The sequence below is a fragment of the Catharus ustulatus genome, chromosome 4 (assembly GCF_009819885.2).
Source record: "Catharus ustulatus isolate bCatUst1 chromosome 4, bCatUst1.pri.v2, whole genome shotgun sequence".
NCBI classification, from domain to species: domain Eukaryota; kingdom Metazoa; phylum Chordata; class Aves; order Passeriformes; family Turdidae; genus Catharus; species Catharus ustulatus.
Window position 1 is genome coordinate 47,526,253 of NC_046224.1, and position 16,175 is coordinate 47,542,427.

The 16,175-nt window shown below is 42.7% G+C and overlaps 2 protein-coding genes across 4 annotated transcripts in view; one reads left to right on the plus strand and one right to left on the minus strand.

Annotated features, from left to right (window-relative positions):
* Positions 1-3,212: 3,212 nt before the first annotated feature.
* NAP1L1 (nucleosome assembly protein 1 like 1) overlaps positions 3,213-16,175 on the plus strand; it is a 28,800-nt gene continuing 15,837 nt past the window's right edge. For 2 of the 3 annotated variants that reach the window (XM_033057490.2, XM_033057491.2), the window contains exon 1: positions 3,213-3,281. The gene's annotated coding sequence lies outside the window, so the exon portion shown is untranslated. Of the gene's footprint in view, positions 3,282-3,696; positions 3,811-16,175 lie in introns of those variants that run through there. The other variant, XM_033057492.2, reaches the window with a different exon arrangement.
* LOC116995601 (basic proline-rich protein-like) lies at positions 3,287-4,318 on the minus strand. Its single transcript, XM_033058456.1, has one exon. The coding sequence runs from the start codon at positions 4,316-4,318 to the stop codon at positions 3,287-3,289; it is 1,032 nt and encodes a 343-aa protein (XP_032914347.1).

Sequence of the window (16,175 nt, forward strand, 5' to 3'; positions counted from 1 at the left end):
ACTGACCCTTTGTTAGGTGCCAAACCTGTGGCTAGTGGTCTGAAGGCATGTCTAGGTGTCCAGGTAATCACATCCAGGTTCATACTAAGCACCTTCTGCATTTTTCTAGTAGTACAAAAAAGAAAGGAGCTTTAATGTTCAACGAATGATCTGCCACAGTGGAATTCTTGATCTGAAGTAAGCATACTAAGCTTCAAAACCAACACACAAAAATGTGCTAAGCTAAGGCACAGCTGCTTTAGCTTGGCTGTGGCCTGAATGCAGCACAAGCATGCTGGAGGCTGTCCTTAGCAAGACTGAGCCTGGATCTCAGTGCCAAACCCGTCTGTTGCAACAGGCTGTTACAGAAATACTGGTTTAGCCTCCTGCAACAGCATCAGTGCTTGACCTTCTTCAGGGCCCTCCATGTACAAACCCAGAGCTGTGCTCTGTCCCTGAGTGCCCTCCAGGCTTCTGGAGACAGCCTCTGCTTGAGCCCCTTTCACAGGCAATGACTGAGTTAGTGATGCAAGCTCCAGGGGACTGGATGCAGAAGGGAGCATTCCAATAAGTGCTAGGCACTGAGGGAGAGGTCAGATTCCCTGGTATTGTACAGCTCTGTGTAGGAGACAGTAACCTAGCATGTGAGGGACCTGATTCAAACTCTGCTGATTTGGAGCAGCAATTTGATGTCAAGTCACCGTCCTCAGAAGACATATCCCAACTCTTATACCATAGGGAAGTTCTCTTAGTGTCTCTTACCAAGGTTCTTTGTCCCAGCTGGGAGAACACTGTGTCTCTGTGCACTCAGTGACCACACCTGAATGTTTCTTACATGCTCTAAGTCTTTTAAAAAAGCTTCAAGATGTAATATTAAAAAAACCAACCCCAAAACCCCTCCATGTTTACAAGGCAATATATCTATGTCAATATCTAAGGTATTCTCAGGTGTTTTTATTCCCATTATTCAAAAAATGGCATTAGTATGATGTTCTGTGCATTTCCAAGGCAGTACTTCAACTATCCAGACAGACTGAAATTACAAGTTACATAGCATGCACATGGGAAACACACAAAAAGCAAAGAAAAATATATCAGCCATCAAAACAAGTTTAACTACAGTTTCTTTATTCAATTTTCATGACTGTACAAATGTCAGGATAAAGTGGAACCATTTGACAGCAAAACAACTCAAACTATAAATCTTGCATGTGCATACAATTCAGGTAAGAAGTAAGTTTGTCTTTTCCTCTTTCCACCCATCTGTGATGGCAGGTGCCATGTGGAAGCAGGAGCTGTGTCCTTATAGCCTGTCACTTGTCCCTTTCTAGCTGGTCACAGAAATTGCACCCCAAGAAAGTGGAAAAAACCAGTTCTGATTGCATTTTGGTTGTACTTACTCTGTATTGGGGTAAAGCAGTCAGTAACCATGTTGTCTGAATTCATAATGTCTCTTGGGGTGGAGGCCTCCATGTGTCTTGGGTCCCTAGGCTTTTTTTATTTTTTAATACCTTTCTGGTCCCTAGGCTTATTTTCTTACCCAGAGATAGCTCCAGTAGTGTCCCTAACACTGCTGTTTTTTCAGTAGAGGTGCATGGATTAGAATAACTATTGTGCTGGGCTTGGTGATAATGATTTACAGAAAGTTTATAAAGCTGCTGGAGTTTGTTCCAGGTATGTTTGGTTTATGGTTTCTTCGTCCTACCCTGCGTCCCAGTTCCGATAGCATGTTTTGGGGGTTTATTAGTAATTGCACACAGTTTGTTAGAGGAGGAGCAGGGGATGAGGCTTTTCAGCCTTTCCTTCTTCTCCTTTGAATCTGTTAAGTCATTTTTTGAGAATGTTCAGTTTCCCCTGACTGTCAAGGATATCACCTTCCTGTCCCCGAACAAGGACACTTGGCTAATTCAAACCCCCAAAAGACATTTCTGAATTCTTGTTGAAAAGGCATTTCCCTCCAACCTAGAGGTACGTTTCCAGCTCAGACATGCTTAGTGGCTGTCGACTACCTTATGCTCTCTACTCCACACTGCTGGCTTTCTGCACGTCTCATTCCTTCCACACCCCTTCGCAGGGGCCACTGGGTGTCACCTCAGGGCTCTGCATGTCACGAGGTGGCAGATCTCAGAAAGACAAGCAAGGCGAGCCACTGCCTTGTGAATCACTTGTTTACAGTCGATTGCCACTTCAGCTGATTGAATAAAGGGAGCGCCTGCAATGGCTTATAATTGTTGTTACAATAATAGCAATCGACTGTTCATTTTTACCAAATGCCTTCTGTACATATCTGTCCTCTTCGTATTCCCAAGCACCAGACATTAGTATCCAGTACAATTTTAAAAGGGTTGCAAGGGAGGGTACAGGTATTTTAATTTTAGAATCATGTGGCATCTCCATCTCTATTTCTCCCTAATTCCTACCTATTGGACAATGCTGTGCAACCCTTGTCCTGGATCCTTCTTTTTCCTCCTTACAGCTTTGTAGTTTCAAACTATTTAAAATTGCATGATATAAAGAAGCCTGCCTTCAAAAATTCACTGTGCTGGGGAATAGGAGGGCATCCTTAAGTTCTGTGCATAAACTTCTGCCCTGCAGATGGGATTTATTTCCCCCATAGACACCTGCTTTTGGGGGCTGAGATTTTACTGCCAAACACTGGAACAAAGCTGGTGCAGCACCATAAGGAATAGAATCCTTTATAGTTTCCTTGTTCTTGATATAGAATGTGTTGCAGATACTTGGCAGATCCACCACTTTTTCTTCTTCTTTTGCTTTCTGTTGTTCATTTCCATTATTTAAATAGATACGTTTAGGCTGCAGATTGCTTAGACAAGTAGATAGGATTTGGTAAATTCCAAAGAATACACATTAAGTATTTGGCAATATATCCTCAGCAAACAGCTCTCACGCCGCCACACCATGTGTCTGGCCATCCCACCTAATTATATTTGGAATCACTGGCTGATTGCAGCCAAGGGGAGCTAGAAGTCTCAAAGACATTTACATTTCTGTAAGTTTAGTGTAGATCACAGATGTCTTCTCCAAGCGTGCTCCGTGTTATTACTCAAGACCATGAGCATGGGAGAGAAACCCTAGAAAGGGATCGGTTTTAGGAACGGCTTTGTTTGGAGCCCCAAGTCAGGCATGACAGGCATTTGCAGGAAACCAAGTCTGGCAGGCAAGTACTGCGAGTCAAAATGGGAGGGCTGGAGCTGTTGCTGCCTTTGGCTGCGCATCCCAGCCAGGGCAGAAATGGTCGAAACTCTGATGAACCACCGCGGTGCTCAGCTCGGTCTTTCCAGGTAAGCTAGCACCGACTGTGGTTTTGTGGTGCCTGCCCGAGTAACTCCTGCTTATGCTCAGGCGCCTTCAGAAACCCCCGCGCTCGGGCTTGGGGCACACCGCAGCAGTCGGGGCGGCCTCGCACGCTGACCGGGGGCGGGTCCGGCCCCCCGCTCCCGGGGCAGCACCTGGCGGCGCGGCTGGCGGCCCCGCGGCCTGGGCCCTTCTCCCGGGCCGGGGGCGGCACGGGCACGCGGCGGGCACGAGGCCCGGGCACGCGGCCCGGGGGGCGGCGGCGGGGGCGGCTCCGCGCGCGCCCCGCTCGGGCCCAACGGCCCTCGGCCAACGGCCGGCGCGCGCTCCCGGGGCGGGCGGCGCGAGGGCGCGCGCACGCGTTGCCATGAGACGCGGGCGGCGGGGGAGGGGGGTTACGTGGTGACGTTAATTCTATATGAGCGCGAGCGGCGGGAGCGCGGGTCCTTTCACCGCCGGCCGCGCGGCGCCTCCGCCTCGCTGCTCCTGAGTCACCGCCGCCCGCGGGCCGCGCAGGTACCGCCGGAGCGCGGCCGCCGCCGCCGCCCGGGCCGGGGGTGTGGGGGGTACGGGGGGCGGGCGGGGGGCGCTGGGTTCCCGCTCCCTCGCGGAGAGGCCGTGGATGCCTGCCCGGCCTAGCGGGGCCCCGCGGCTGGCGGGACGCGGGGGGCCGGCGGTGCCCGTGCCACACCGAGCACCCCTCCGCGGGGCGGCCGCGCCGCTGCTCGTTTCCGGGCCCGCAGCGGGCAGCGCTGCTCGCCGCCTCCCGCGCGTCTCTCCGCCGCGCCCCGCGGAGCGCCCGGGCCGCGCTAGGCCGGGGCCCGTGGCGTGGCCGGCGCTGGGGGAGGCGGGTCGGCCCCGCAACACGTGGGCGCCCGAGCGGGGCCGCGCCCGGCGCGGCCGGGGAGCGGGAGGGCGGCGGGGCCGGAAAGCGGCGCGGGGAGGAGCGGGTCAGCGTCCGGCCGGGCGCGGGAGGGGCTCGGTGCCGGTCCGGCGCGGGGGCCCGCGCGGTGAGTGCGCACATGGCGGAGCGGGGAGCGCGGATGGCAGCGCGCCGTGCCTGGGGCCGCCTCCCGCGCCTTGTTCCCGCTCCCTGTTCCCGCTCCCGTGCGGAGCCGCGGCGCGGCTGTGTTGTGCTGTGCTGCTGGCAGGGGGACCCAGAGATTCAGCAAGGGGCCGGGCAGCTCCCGCGTCCTGCCTCAGGGTGCAGCGGTGTGGTGTCCGGGAGTGCAACATGTCGCTTCTCCGGGTGCCTGTTAGCTGGTGCTACCCAAATTAGTGTCCCCAAGGAACGCTGAGATAGTACCTGGAAGGTTTAGTTACTACAAGTATTATCTTGTGTTCAGCTTGCATCTAGATCTGTATACGTGTAAAACATACTTTTGTCTGTTCTGTATTGAATGTTTAGGGGCCTTACACTGCCCATACTTGTGAAACTTTCAATAAAGAGTAAAAAATCCTACCTCATTTGCTTGCAGAAAAAAACCACAAACCAAACACAAAGCAACTGGTATAATAGTAATACCTTCCACAGTTTGTCTTCAAGCTCACTGCAGCCCTGTTGAGATACACTTAATATTTCATATTCCAACTCATGCGTGGAGGGTAAGAGAAGCAGGCACGGTGTCTACAAGGTATGACAAATACTCTCCTCTACTTGGCCCCTCCTGGGATTTTAACATCTGCTGGTAGATGCTGCATTAATCAGGCAGGAGATAGTGCCTGATAATTTTAATTACAGTCACAAAATGAAACTTGAGAGAAGATTTAAGGCCTAAGGCAGTGAACTGTTGAAGGTAGTTTTTGACAAAAATGTTAGTAGCTTTTTAGCAGCCTTCCTGGTGTGCCCATTTTACAATAGTACTCTTTAAAGAATGAGAGAAGCACTGTACTTTGATTGAAGCAGGCTGAGTGGTTTCCAGTCTCTTGTAAATGCAGAAATTATATTAATCTTTTGGGGAAAAAAGCATTTAAAATACAGATACGTGGAAATTTAAGTGACTTGGATGCTCCTGTACCAGGCAGAATTTGAGGCCTCTCAGGCTTTGGGTACCTGAAACTTTGATATAAATGCTCAGAACAGGGCACTGACACCTGAGCTTGTGTGTCCCATTTAGTCCTGTGAGAGTGATACATGTTAGCTACTGCCCTCCACTCTTTCTGTGCTTTGTGACAGTCACGTACTCTTGGTTTCTGAGGACAGAGTATTATAGAATGTTGGTCCTGTGCACAGTAGGTAGGTTGGTGTTTTTCAGAGCTCCTGGTCTTTGACTTTGACAAGACTAGGAAGTGAGTGTCGGAAGCACGCAGAAGTACCGTGCTGCATCTGTGCTGCCAGCCCGGTGTTGCAAGAAGTGCCAAAAGGGCCGGACCTGCTGCGGAGCTGTCTGTTTACATATACACAGTAATGGTCCCACCATCACTTGTGCACCATCTAGCTCCTGCCTCACTCAGAAACTATTCCTGGAAGCAGGTGGGGGACTTGTTACGGTGACCTGCTTACTGAGCACCCTGGAAAGGGGTAGTGTGGTTTTTTTCTTAGTTTTGAGCACGTGTGCATGAGCGAAACTGAAACCAAGGTGCTGTGGGCATGGTGTTATGAACCTTTGTTAACTCTGTTAGGAGTGAGACCTGGATCTTCCAGGCTAAGGCTATGTCCTCTAATACACAACTCCACGTCTGTAAGGAAACTTTGGCTTACCCTGTACATTTGATAAAAACTTGTTTTCACTAGGCTCCTGAATGTTAAAGCAATTGTAACATGAAGAACTCGATTCATCATGGCAGAAATTGTATTCCTTCAGGGAGTAAAATAGCTTGAGGCTATTAATTTCAATAGTGAAAAATCTTAGGGGGGAATAAAACAAGTATCTTCTATTTTGAATTTTGGTTCAATCCTTTGGTGAAAGCAGTTTATTCCAGTAGAACAACAGGTATAATGGACTTGTCTCTGGTGTCTTCACATTTTTGCTAACGTAGTTATAACCCAGTTCATCTTCAGGTTCTTGTGAAACAGCTGCAAACATGGCATATCTCAAACTAAGGATCTGATTCTAAAGGAAACTGCAGAAATTGGGCAGGTTACAGAAAATGGAAATGCAGGTGTTCTTTCAATGCCTGTTTGTTTTTCTGCATCCGTATACACGTTCCATGGAACTTCGGCTCTGTGATTTTCCATGAGCTGGGAGTGCTTTGATATTTGTGAGGTACTAATAGCCATTTACACAGAAGGCAGAACTGTGCAGACAGAAGTGAGACTGTTTAATGCTGGTTTTATTTTAGTACAGCTGAGGAGACTTCTCAGTTCGTCTGGGCAACTGCATTCTATCAAGCTTCTCCTTAGGGAAGTGGCTAGTAAATAATAGAGTGGGACTTCATGATATGTGTTTAATCTGAGGAAGGGTTGTGATGCTGGCTTTAATGCTTATAGGTCAGTTTTCATTTGTAAATTACTTAGCATTCAGAAGTGATTATAATTAAAGCTAATTCAATCTAGCTGATTCTCACTCAGCTCAGAGGTTAGTGCACTTCCTCATCACCCAACATTGCTAATCTGGAGAGTAGGTCTGGTGTCATAATGTGTTTGTCTAGAAAACCAGACATGCCTGGAAGGCATCACAAAAGTTGCTTGGGGATACATTTGATGACCTTCTGAAAAATTAAGCTATTTAGAAGCAATGTATGAGGGCTTCCTATACTAAATGTATTTTCTGAATCTGCAAACTTAATGCAGAAGGAAAAATCCTAATTACTGATGTGTGACCTTGTGTATTTAGTCATAACTTTTGACCTTAAGTTTTCAGGAAGACTTCACATACTGTAGATTAAAGCTTCAGCATAAAAAAATGAGAGTTTTCTAATATAGCTTTGCTACTCTAGAATTACTTAAAAATATAAATGATTTAAGATATGAAGTGACTTGTATTTTTCCAAAAGATGAATCTTTTAAATGAATTTGCATCATCTGCTTAAATGAAGACATCATCTGCATCTTAACTACTTGTCAAAGGTTAAACTGGAGGTCTGTTCTAGATGGAAAGCTGTTTAGATTTTAGTACTGGAAAATACAGATGCATTTGGGGGCTGTGTGTTTAAATGTACATATGCATGGACATGACTTGCAATGACGATGCCTCAGTTTATATCTCAACTTGCCGGAGTGAATAGACAGTTCACACATCGACTGTTTCATCTGGTCATTGAGGACTATGAACAAAGTACTACCACTTTCTCCTTGGTTTTTTCAAAAGGTGAAAGCAAATTTTAGATCAAAAAATGGTGGGTTTTGGATATACCTGTAGCTTTGAAGCATTCACCTGATGATTTTACATTTATTCTTTAAAAAATTATCACTACCACCACCCAAATAACAAACAAATAATGAAGCAACCTTCACCCAAAACATGAGAGATACTAGAATTAGCCAAGTGTTGGAGATTCTTGCTAAGAGATTTGACTAAGTGGGTGCCTGTAATCCGGAATGGAAAAACTGCTAGACTTCTAAGACCCAGGTTAGAAACATAAATGCTTGTTATCTTTTCTGACCATCTGCACTGTGATTGGTTCAATCCACTACTTTAGGTGTTGTTTAAGTATGCAGTATTTCAAAGGAAGGAGAAGCAGTTCTTTCAGATTTCTTATGGGATGACTTGCCCGTGAGGGAAAGTTTTGGTTTAGTTCAGACCCTAGTTAAAAACCTGACAGACATTGAAAAGTTAAGTTGTGGAACTCAGTGAAGGTGCATGAAAAAAAGTTGTTCATATTGAAACCAAGTTTGAGTCAGTTCTTTTTGAGCTTCTTGTTAATGTACGTATTTTTGTGTAATTTCTTGTGGCTGTCCGCTCAAATACTATTTATATAAAACATGAACTGCTTCTGTTGCTCAGGTATTCATGTTACTGGGCCCTTAACTGAGCTAGTTCCTCTTGTCAGTGTTGAGCAGTGAATACAGTATTTTCATTGAGAATATATTACTGAAGTGCACAGTGATTGATTTTTGTCATGTGTTTTGGTCACTGCACATTCATTTCAGTTCTTGCCACTTCTGCATGTTGAGTAGAAGTCTTCAGTGGGCTGCATGCTATTATATGTCTTTACATAGCAGGTTTTGAGCTTTTGAATTCTGAAGTAGTTGGAATTGTTTTATTTGTTACTTTAGATTTCAATACTATTTATTTTGCCTCACTTGGGTCACCCTTTTAAGCACTTGTTAAGTCATGATACCACAGTTTTGGAAATTACTCATCTTTGAATGTTTGTGAACTGGTGTAGTGCTTTATGCTGTTTCTTTTGTATGCAAGGTGGCTTTATCGGAAACCTGCTTGCTGTGTTTGAACGGGTGAGATCTTCATGACACAGATTCTTTTACCACCATTTTCAGTGTTTTGGAGGTATCACATACTTCTGTATTGGTTCCAAAGGCAAGACTGTGTGAGATTCACAAGAGAGCATTTCTGGAGATAACTTTGTAAACAGTGCTCAAGTTCTATGGTTCAAGTTCTCTACAGCCCTACTACATGTTTACAATCGCTTTTTAAACTGCACCTCTATTCATTTGAAAGTGACTAGCTGAAACCATAACCATGGGCATTCTGTTGGGTTTTACTGCCAGTTGTAACACCTCATCCCAACAGCCTCCAAAATGTGTTAAAGTTGTGGTTGTGTTCTTTTTTTAAGTGCACACTAACTTGGTAGTTGAAAACTGGATGTTTTAAAGTAGTGGCCTGGCTTCCATGGAAAAAAGTACTGAATGGAAGCTAACAAAGAAGTTGCTAAATACATTTTAGGAATTTCAAATACATTTAGGAATTTCAGGCTTCTTGGTTAGTGAATGAATTTAAAATTGCATTCATCAGATGTTCTAGCAAAAAGCAAATTTCTGAAACCTGTATGTAATTTTTAAGTATTTTTAAACTTCTTTTCACATAAGAGTGCTTAGGTGTTTTTGAAGTCAAATTTGATAAAAAACTTGAATGCTGCAGCATGTGGGTTTTGCAGATAGCAATGTAATTGCCAATATGGTTGTTTCATTATGTGGCCATCTAGGCAGCCAATTAATGCTCTCTTTCCCCTTGTCTGATATTGTGGGACGCGCAAGTTTGGGTTTTTTTAAAGCTGTTAGAGTGTGCTCTGCCACCTGAAGAACTTTGTTAAAAGATAATTTTTTAAAAAATTATTTTGCCACTTTTTAATGAACTGAATACCTGTACCAACATGAACTATACTGAGAAATCTTAGGAAATTTAAAATACTTCTTTATACATGAAGATTTTTATTTCAACCCTCTAGGATGGCTGTTGTTCGTCCTGTTATGCCTGATGGGAAGTAAAACCATAAAAAACCTGTAGCGAGTAGTTTGTTTTAAAAAGAAACAAAGATCCTTGTTAATTTTTTCCTTGGTTTGGATTTAAACTTGTTACCTTTCTAATAATGAAAGATTGTTCTAAATAGAAATTGTTAGGTTTTCTGCTACAAAATCTTGGCATTCAGAACAAAAGCAACATTGTGTGCTAATTACCCTATTTTTAGAACATGATCAGGGAGCTCAGGTCAGTAGCATAGACAAGCATGCAGATATGATTTAGTCCTGATTTTAATTTGTAATTTTGTGGTCCCATCTTCTCAGTATGGAGACTTTTTTCTGCTGAAAGAGTTGACAGGCACTATCTAAAATGCAGTAAAAATACTATAAAGACACGAGTTCAGTATTTGTTGATTGAATCCTCATTTCCTGATTGAAAAAGCAGTACAGGGGAAAGCTTAGAATGAGTTTCCATATGAATGAAAACAAATCCTGCAGTTACTAATAGCTGAGTGATAATATTACTACATATATATCATCCCTCTGTTTTGTTTTGCAAAATTTGATTTTTTCCTATCAACTGACATTCTCATACAAGAGCAGAGCACTTTTGAGTTGAAATGTGGAAAATGTGTTTTCATGCTGTAACACACTAGTGAAATAGTTGCATTGGAAAATGGCTGAAGTTGATGCCTTTACCTCAGGAGTGATGAGGGAGTGCAAAAAATACCACTTGAAGGGGAGAGAACAGTTTCAATTGTGTTGTGTTACTTGGTTCAGCATTATCCTGTTTCAGTGTTGTTTTGTTCTCTACAGCCAGATTCTGAATTTTGCTGTATTACCCTAAGTGAGAGGTAACAGTGGTTTCATAGTAACTTCAAACTTACCTAACCCTTGTAACTTGTTATAAAAAGCACTTGCCTGTGACAGCCTCTGTCTCTTGACCCTGCTGTTACTCTTGTAACTGAAGGTGTTAACACTGTACAAAGAAATGCTTTGAACATTTTTTAACTTTACTGTCATTCAGGCATTGATGAAAGGAAGGGAGTATGGGATTATGCATAGCTAAGGAAGAACTACAATAAACTTTTCCAGCAGGCTTTACTTTCTCTGACTTGAAGATCATTCAGAAGAAAAACTGGGTGTTCCCTTTATGAAAGGAATATATCCCTCACATGGTGATATGAGGGCTTCCCATCTCAGTTATTTAAACTCATGTGCATAGCTAAAAGTTCCAGGTGGTTTTGTGAAACAGTGCTTGTCCAAATTTCTTGCCCTTTTCTGCTTTATCAAGATACCTTACTTCATCTTCTGGTAAAGATTCCCATAGATTGCCATGCCGTTTAGCATTTCTGCAGTTAACTGTGCATGTCTTGTGCACGTAGTGGATGGGTTGGTACTAGCACAGTTAAGTTGTGTCAAAATTAAGGGATTTGAGTTACTGCAAGGGTCCAGTGTCACCTTCTTGTTACTGTATTGAGGCACCTGGATTCCTTGCTTCCACTGACCATTAGCTCCTCAGTCTCTTTATGCAGAACTTAGTAGCTTTTATATTAGTATTGTATTTTTTATTATATCATACTCCTGTTTTCTATGCTTGTATTTGGGCAGACAGTTTTAATTATCTATTCTAAATTTGAAAATTTAAATAAATTTTGTCAATTTTTGTTCCTACGTTAACAGTTAGAAATATTTTGTTAAGAGAATAACTTTGAGGCACTAATAAAAGAATTATCTCTGGAGAGTTCAGTGGCTGGTGATGTCTTTCATCACACAGATGTGGTATCTTGATGTTCTAGTGCTGCATTATGCTCATTTGATTGAGATTGATATTTTTTGAGGGGGGAGGGGACCTTCAGCTTTCCTCAGAAGGTATATCTTTTCTCCAAGATAAATGATACAATCTGTTTAACATGTTTATCTGCTGTATTAAACATAGAATTGTTTAGGTTGAAAAAGACCGCTCCTCTAAGACCGAGTCCAGCTGTTAACCCAGCACTGCTGTGCTGATTAACAGCTGGAGTCACTGCTTAACCATGTGCCCAAGTGCCACATCAACACATCTTTTGAGCACTGCCAGGGATAGTGATGGCAGCACTTCCTTAGGCTAGTTTAAATGCCTGACAACCTTTTCAGTGGAGAAAGTTTTCCTAATATCCAATCTAAACATACCTGGCATAACTTGAGGCCATTTCCTCTCATCCTGTTGCTTGTTAATCTGGGACAAGAGACCACTCCCCATTTGGCTACAGCCTCCTTTTGGGTTGTCGTAGGGAGTGATGAGGTCTCCCCTCAGGATAATAATACCAGATCCCTGGTTTCATGATCAATGTTCATGCTAGTGGTAATGGATGCATGAATTTGATCTCACAAGCATAAAGGAAACAGTTGGTCTTCTGCTTTATTCCCTTTTAAAATGACATTTTTAACCTACTGCATTATTCTATTGCATCTTTTTGAGAAGAGCTAAATGTTCTAGTTACTACTGAACTGTATGATATTTTCGCTCATAACAATTTCCCTACCCAACTTATATTAACCGGTTTGGAATGGGTGATGCATTTTTTGGTTGTAGTTCCAAGACATTTGAAGTGTGAAACTATACCATGTACTGTGCACTTTTTAAACAGTTCACTCAGTTCTCACAGAATTGTTCAGGTTGGAAAGGACCTTTAAGACCACTGTGCAGAGCATCTGAGCTCTTTAAAGTTACAAACCTCTGTTAGAGGTTTTGAGTGAACTATCCCAGTTATTTTGACCATCTGCAATTAGTGTGTTCTAATGCATCTCTACACTATTCTAATTTTTGTTTTCTGTATTTAATGATGATGTAAGGAGAAATCTTACAAGTTATCCTGGAATTCTAGGCAAGAACATCAGTTAAAAATAACTTCTAGTGAATGTATTGCTCTTGAGTTTTCCAGTCTTTAGTGACAGTTGAACTTGGCTGGTATGATGTCATTTGTCTGGCACCTTTGGTTTCTGCACACACTGCAAATAGTTTACCAGACTTAATCCTGATGATTATTTTTAAATACAGCTAGCTGTCCTCCAGCTGGACCTCTTTTTTTCTTCACTGACATCTGACTTAGTCCACCACTTAGTTTGTTACCTTATGTTGCAGCCTCTGAATCCCACATAGGGCTCATTTGTGTTACCTGTTTTCTGTTAATGTATTGCTTTCAGTTGCCCAAGGCTTGCAGGGACAGGAAGAGGCTGATATGCTATTTTGTGGACAAGTTGACTTTTATTTGTAGTGCTCTCAATTACTGACTTCTGAGGAAATCAGTTTGAACAAAAGGATAGTTTTGTTTAAAAATGTGAATTAATAAGTTTGGCTGTAGTTGGGGTCTGGTAGCCTCAAAAAACCTATTTCTGACTTTTGAGCAACATGAAAAATTTCTTTCCATTGCTATTCCAAGGTAATTGTGTGAACAATCTGTCTAGAGAAGGGGAAGAGGTGTTTCCTGAGAGAGAGGGCATGGTTACTGTTTGGGGTGTGGTATGCTCAGAGATGCTGAACACAGCTGTGTTGTCACCCTGCCAGCCTTGGGGCTTGTGCAAAAATGCCGTTTTTTTCTGGAGGAACTGTGTCTCAGGAATGTCTTGCTACCTCAGCTGACTTGCAGTTCACCTCGCTGTGACCCATCTTCCTGAGGGCGTGCGGATGTCCGGGTAATCTAATAGTGGTGTGCTTACTTGGGACATGTAAAGCTGATCTGAAAAAAAGGCTTCTCACCAAAGCCTGCACCCTAGCTGTAACGTGGCTGGTGCCTCTGTGCAAATTCAGGTTAGTTCCTGTGTGGATAAAGGAAAGATTTGGAACTGCTGAACACTTGTATTTCTGTCTTCACTTATGCAAAATCACTTAGCAAATTTTCACACAGTTTTGATAAGTTTTAAATTCTAGCAGGGGTTTTCCTAATTTTTAGGAATTCTGCAGGATACACTTACAACTGTGGATAAGATAGTGCTTAATTAAGTCTTCTAACCTTTCCATTTTGATAAAGAAAATGCTTTCTTGTGATGGCAAGCAGGCTTAAGGTACCTCTATGAAAGAGGTTTTAAATTTGAACCTTTAGGAAACTTGCACTGTAGCTGGCTTTTCTGTACTTTGGCTTTCTTTTTGTAGCATGAACTTCCTACACATTCTCTTTCAAGCCCTGAAAAGATAAACTGTTGCTTTTCTTCTGCAAATTTTTACAATGAGCAGCAAAACATTGTAAATGAAGCCTGTGGGTACCTCTGTATTTGACCATAATGCAGTCTACTGCATTAGAACAGTTAGTGGCTGTAGCTGTTCAAGTAACAGGGAAATAAAATATTTTACTAGTAATGTTTTTTGCATGCTGGCTTTATACAGGCATGTAGACTACCCTTTATTTGTGCTCATAAATCTCTTCACACAGTCAGGAGGCCTAGATTCCAAGCAGTATCTTAGTCCAAACCAGTCACCTAGACACTGAGGATTGAAGTAATACACCAGGTTTGTTATAATCCTGCACTGACAACTGGTGGACTGATATCTCCCTGGCATTACTTCAGGCAGTGATGCTAGTGGTTTTGTTGCTCACGTGCCAAGATGCAACTGCTATTTACGAACCTAAATGCACCTCTGAATGAACTAGGAAGGACAGCTGTGTCTTATGGAAAGTGGAGTGATAAGAGTCCTATATTTAAATATTTGCTCTTGAGGAGATACTGCAAAATAAATACTGCAGTGATCTAGTCTAATGCTATTGATTGTGGTATATAGTGTATTTGAAACTCTGAAGACAAGACCAGGACCCTGAGCTGAGCATTGCACAGATAGTGGAGTTTGTTTGCTCTTAAAGACTGCATTTTTCTCAGTGCCTTTCTGTAATGTTTTTGATTCTGTTTGGGTTTTTTTTAGCCAGTAGAACTGTGTTTGCAGAGAAACTTATGGTTGTTTAAGTAAATGACAGTAAACAAAGTGTGATGCAGCTACATCTCTTCCATGCTAGTGGGTTGCACAGATTAGCCTAAATGTCTGCCAGCATAGTTTTCTTGGCAGTGCCTTGTAGTCTCCTTACTCCAGAACAGTTGTCTAGAGCTGGCAGATAATTGTCATGACAGACACTAGTATCTCCTCAGTTTGCAGAAGAACTCTTCCAACTGTGTGCATTTTGATACTGAGTTGTGTGAAAAGTGGAGGGAAGATTAAAGGATGGGACATGAAAAAGACTGCTGCAAGGAGAATAAGGAAAAATTGGATGTGAGAGAGAAACACACTAGAGGGAGGCTCTGAAGTTGACAGCAGCTTTATATAGTCTATTTTAATTTAAAAAAAAAATCTTTGAAGAATGTTATTCAAAGTCTTCCAGTAAACTGGGCCATAATTTGAAAACATACAATGCTTGCATGGATTGTTTTAAGAGCTGGAAAGTGGAGGGTGATAACTGCCCATTGCAGTGACAGAGGGAGGCAGACGCTGGAGTCCCACAGGGTGCTGTAGTGAGATGAATGCCTTTAGCATGGTCAGAAGTGATCTTGGAAAGAGGATGAACAGTGAAAGGATGGATGAAAGTTTGTGATGACAAGTAGAGTTGTTCAGAGATGAAAACAAGGGCCCAACGAGGAATTCAGTAACACAAGACTGCTGGTGAAACTTTCTCTGCTACACAGTAGTGTAGAAAAACATTAAAACTGGTCTCTGAGATGAATATTACAACTCAAAAACTTAAATGATATCATCAGCTTACCTGCATGGTCTTGGACAAAATGAGGACTAGCTTCTGAAATAAAAATGTGTTAAGACATTGTCAAATAGCTTCAGTTCTGATCCAGTGTGTTTTTTCTGAATGTAATTGATAGCTACAAGTCTTTCTGGGGGAGTTCTTACCATGTCATTGCTTTTTTTCCAAGATATTGGCTAATGGCCCTTGTTGGAGATGGGTTATCCATCCCATGCCTCTTAAAGTTTTTAGGCATCATTTGTTCATAGCCAGTTTTGTCTTCGTTTAGGAAAAAATGTTTAAATGAACTGTGGAAGTTGGTCTCTCTCAGAAAACCTCTAAGGTGTTTGAGCTGCTGTTTCATCCAGCCCGCTGGCTTGGAGAGTCCACAGGATTTGTGCTGCCACTGGTCACACCTTTGTTGAAAGAACTGCCTTTTGTTTTATAGAAATTTAAGGGGTTTTTTTGATAGGCAGAACAGAGAAAGGAAATACTGGTCTCTGCAAGGAGCATCACTGTGTTGCATTTTCAAAAAATGTATAAGAGACTGCATCTTGTATTGTTTTGCACAGCAATACTGTCAGTCTCCTTGAAATGATCCTGCATTAAAAGCAAGTTAAGAGTAAGTGTAAGGAAAAATTGTATATGTTTCATGGATACAATGTTGTGTGCATCAAAAATAATGCTAATTGTTACATCACTCAAGAAAAACAGGGACTCATATGTGAGAGTTGTAATTGTATGCTTTCAGTTTCTGTAGGTCTTCAGTTCATGCTATCTTTGGAATTGTTACATGTATAAAACTGAAATCACAAGACAAGCAAATGTAATCTGAATAAAATGAGTCAAGAATATTGCTGTAATTCCTCTTACTGAATTGTTAG

Excerpts from the sequence above, each read along its gene's own strand:
- LOC116995601 (XM_033058456.1), bottom strand. The coding sequence starts at position 4,318 with ATGTGCGCACTCACCGCGCGGGCCCCCGCGCCGGACCGGCACCGAGCC.